Below are 1,756 nucleotides of genomic sequence, written 5' to 3' on the forward strand. Positions count from 1 at the left end.
TTGGGGGGGGCCCCCACAGGGGGCCCCCCAAACATCGTGTGGGTCTTGCCGCTTGCTGTCTGGCCGTAGGCCAGCACAGCAGCGTTGCTGCCCCCCACAGCAGCAGCAACAAGGTCCTTAACCAGCTGTATATACACCTCAGAGTTGGGGGCCCCCGGCGGCAGCACGCAGTCCGCCTCAAAGCATACATCTTTGACCCCGTCCCACACCCTGGGGGGCCCCCCCTGACGTTGGGGGCCCCCCACTGGGGGGCCCCCCTGGGGGCCCCCCAGATCTAAGGCCCAAGGGGCTGCTAGGACCCAGCCATCAGCATCTTCCTCTCGGAGGGCCCAGTGAGCATCTTGGGGGCCCCTTCGCGCCCAGGGGGGCCTTCGTAGGCCGTTGGGGGGCCCCCCAGTGACACTAACTAAAGAAGAGGTGGAGGTGGGGGCCCCTGTACCCTCCCCCGATGAAACATCCGCGCTCTGAGAGCCGCTGCAAACTCCGTGGGGGGCCCCCTGGGGGGCCCCCTGGGGGGCCCCCGGCAGCTTCGATGTAGGAGAAACCCCAACACCATCCTCAGGGGCCCCCCCAGGGGGCCCCTCGGGGAGGGGTCCTGAGGGGCCCTCGGGGGGGCCCCCAGAGGGGCCCCCAGAGGGGGCCCCAGAGGGGCCCCCAGAGGGGCCCCCAGAGGGGGCCCCAGAAGGGGAGAGGGTACGACGAGAGGAAGCTGGAGACGGGGTAGGAGGGCGGAAACGAACTCCTACAAGGACCTGGCGGTCTAGCCACCTGCTGCTGCTGCTGCTGCTGCTGCTGCTGCTGTCGCAGCTGCTGCTATCATTGTTGCAGCTGCTGCTGCTGCTGTTGTTGTTTTTGCTGCTGCTGCTGCTGCTGCTGCTGTCCTGCCGCGTCAGACGCGCAGCAGCAGATTGCTGCTGTAAGGAGACACCCGTGGAGGGAGGCCCTTCTCTCTCATTTCCCATTGACAGCCCCGGCCTAAACCCTAAACCCTAAACCCTAAACCCTAAACCCTGAAGAGGCAGGGGGGTTCCTTGCTGGGGTCCCCGGGGCGGCAGGGGCCCATGTCTTGTCTTATATATAGCCAAGAGTAACAAGTCAAGAGATATTTATTAAGGGTTTAGGGTTTAGGGTTTAGGGTTTAGGGTTTGGGGCTGCACTGAGGGTTTAGGGTTTAGGGTTTAGGGTTTAGGGATAAAAAAGCAGAAGACCCCTCAACTTGTGGCTAACTTAAAGTTTTTAATTTCCTGAAAAAAACATTTTTAGTTATAAACCACAAATTAGGGTTTAGGGTTTAGGGTTTAGGGTTTAGGGTTTAGGGCCCCCAGCTGTACGGGGTCCGGTGGGGTTGGTGTTTATGCTGGTGTCTACACACTTAGGGTTTAGGGTTTAGGGTTTAGGGTTTAGCGTGTATATACACCACAAAATGTGTTACAAACATTCAATCATCACTCTTTTAGGCTTAGAGTTTAGGGTTTAGGGTTTAGGGTTTAGGGTTTAGGGTCTAGGGTTTAGGGTTTAGGGGGGGGTTCTCTGCTCATTAAATCCTTTAGTGTTTAGGGTTTAGGGTTTAGGGATACGGCCTAAGGTTTAGAGTTTTCGTGTTTAGGGTTTAGGGTTTAGGGTTTGTGGGTGGAGGTGTTGTGGCTATACAGCGGCTGCAAGGGCTAGGCTTTGGGGTCAAGTTTGAGGGTTTAGGGTTTAGGGTTTAGGGTTTAGAGGGTGTCTCCCTCTGTGTATAAACTGCATTGCTGTCTTT

At 57.7% G+C, this 1,756-nt stretch overlaps 1 protein-coding gene across 1 annotated transcript in view; it reads right to left on the reverse strand.

The window, feature by feature from the left end:
- EMH_0010450 (uncharacterized protein) overlaps positions 1 to 962 on the reverse strand; it is a gene marked incomplete at both ends in the record, with an annotated part of 4,929 nt that extends 3,967 nt beyond the window's left edge. Inside the window, one exon of the mRNA XM_013498963.1 lies at positions 18 to 962. Within this exon, the coding sequence (XP_013354417.1) occupies positions 18 to 962 (945 nt within the window). The remainder of the gene's footprint in view (positions 1 to 17) is intronic.
- Positions 963 to 1,756: the final 794 nt, after the last annotated feature.

The sequence above is a fragment of the Eimeria mitis genome, genomic scaffold (assembly GCF_000499745.2).
Source record: "Eimeria mitis Houghton genomic scaffold, Emh_scaff387, whole genome shotgun sequence".
NCBI lineage: Eukaryota > Apicomplexa > Conoidasida > Eucoccidiorida > Eimeriidae > Eimeria > Eimeria mitis.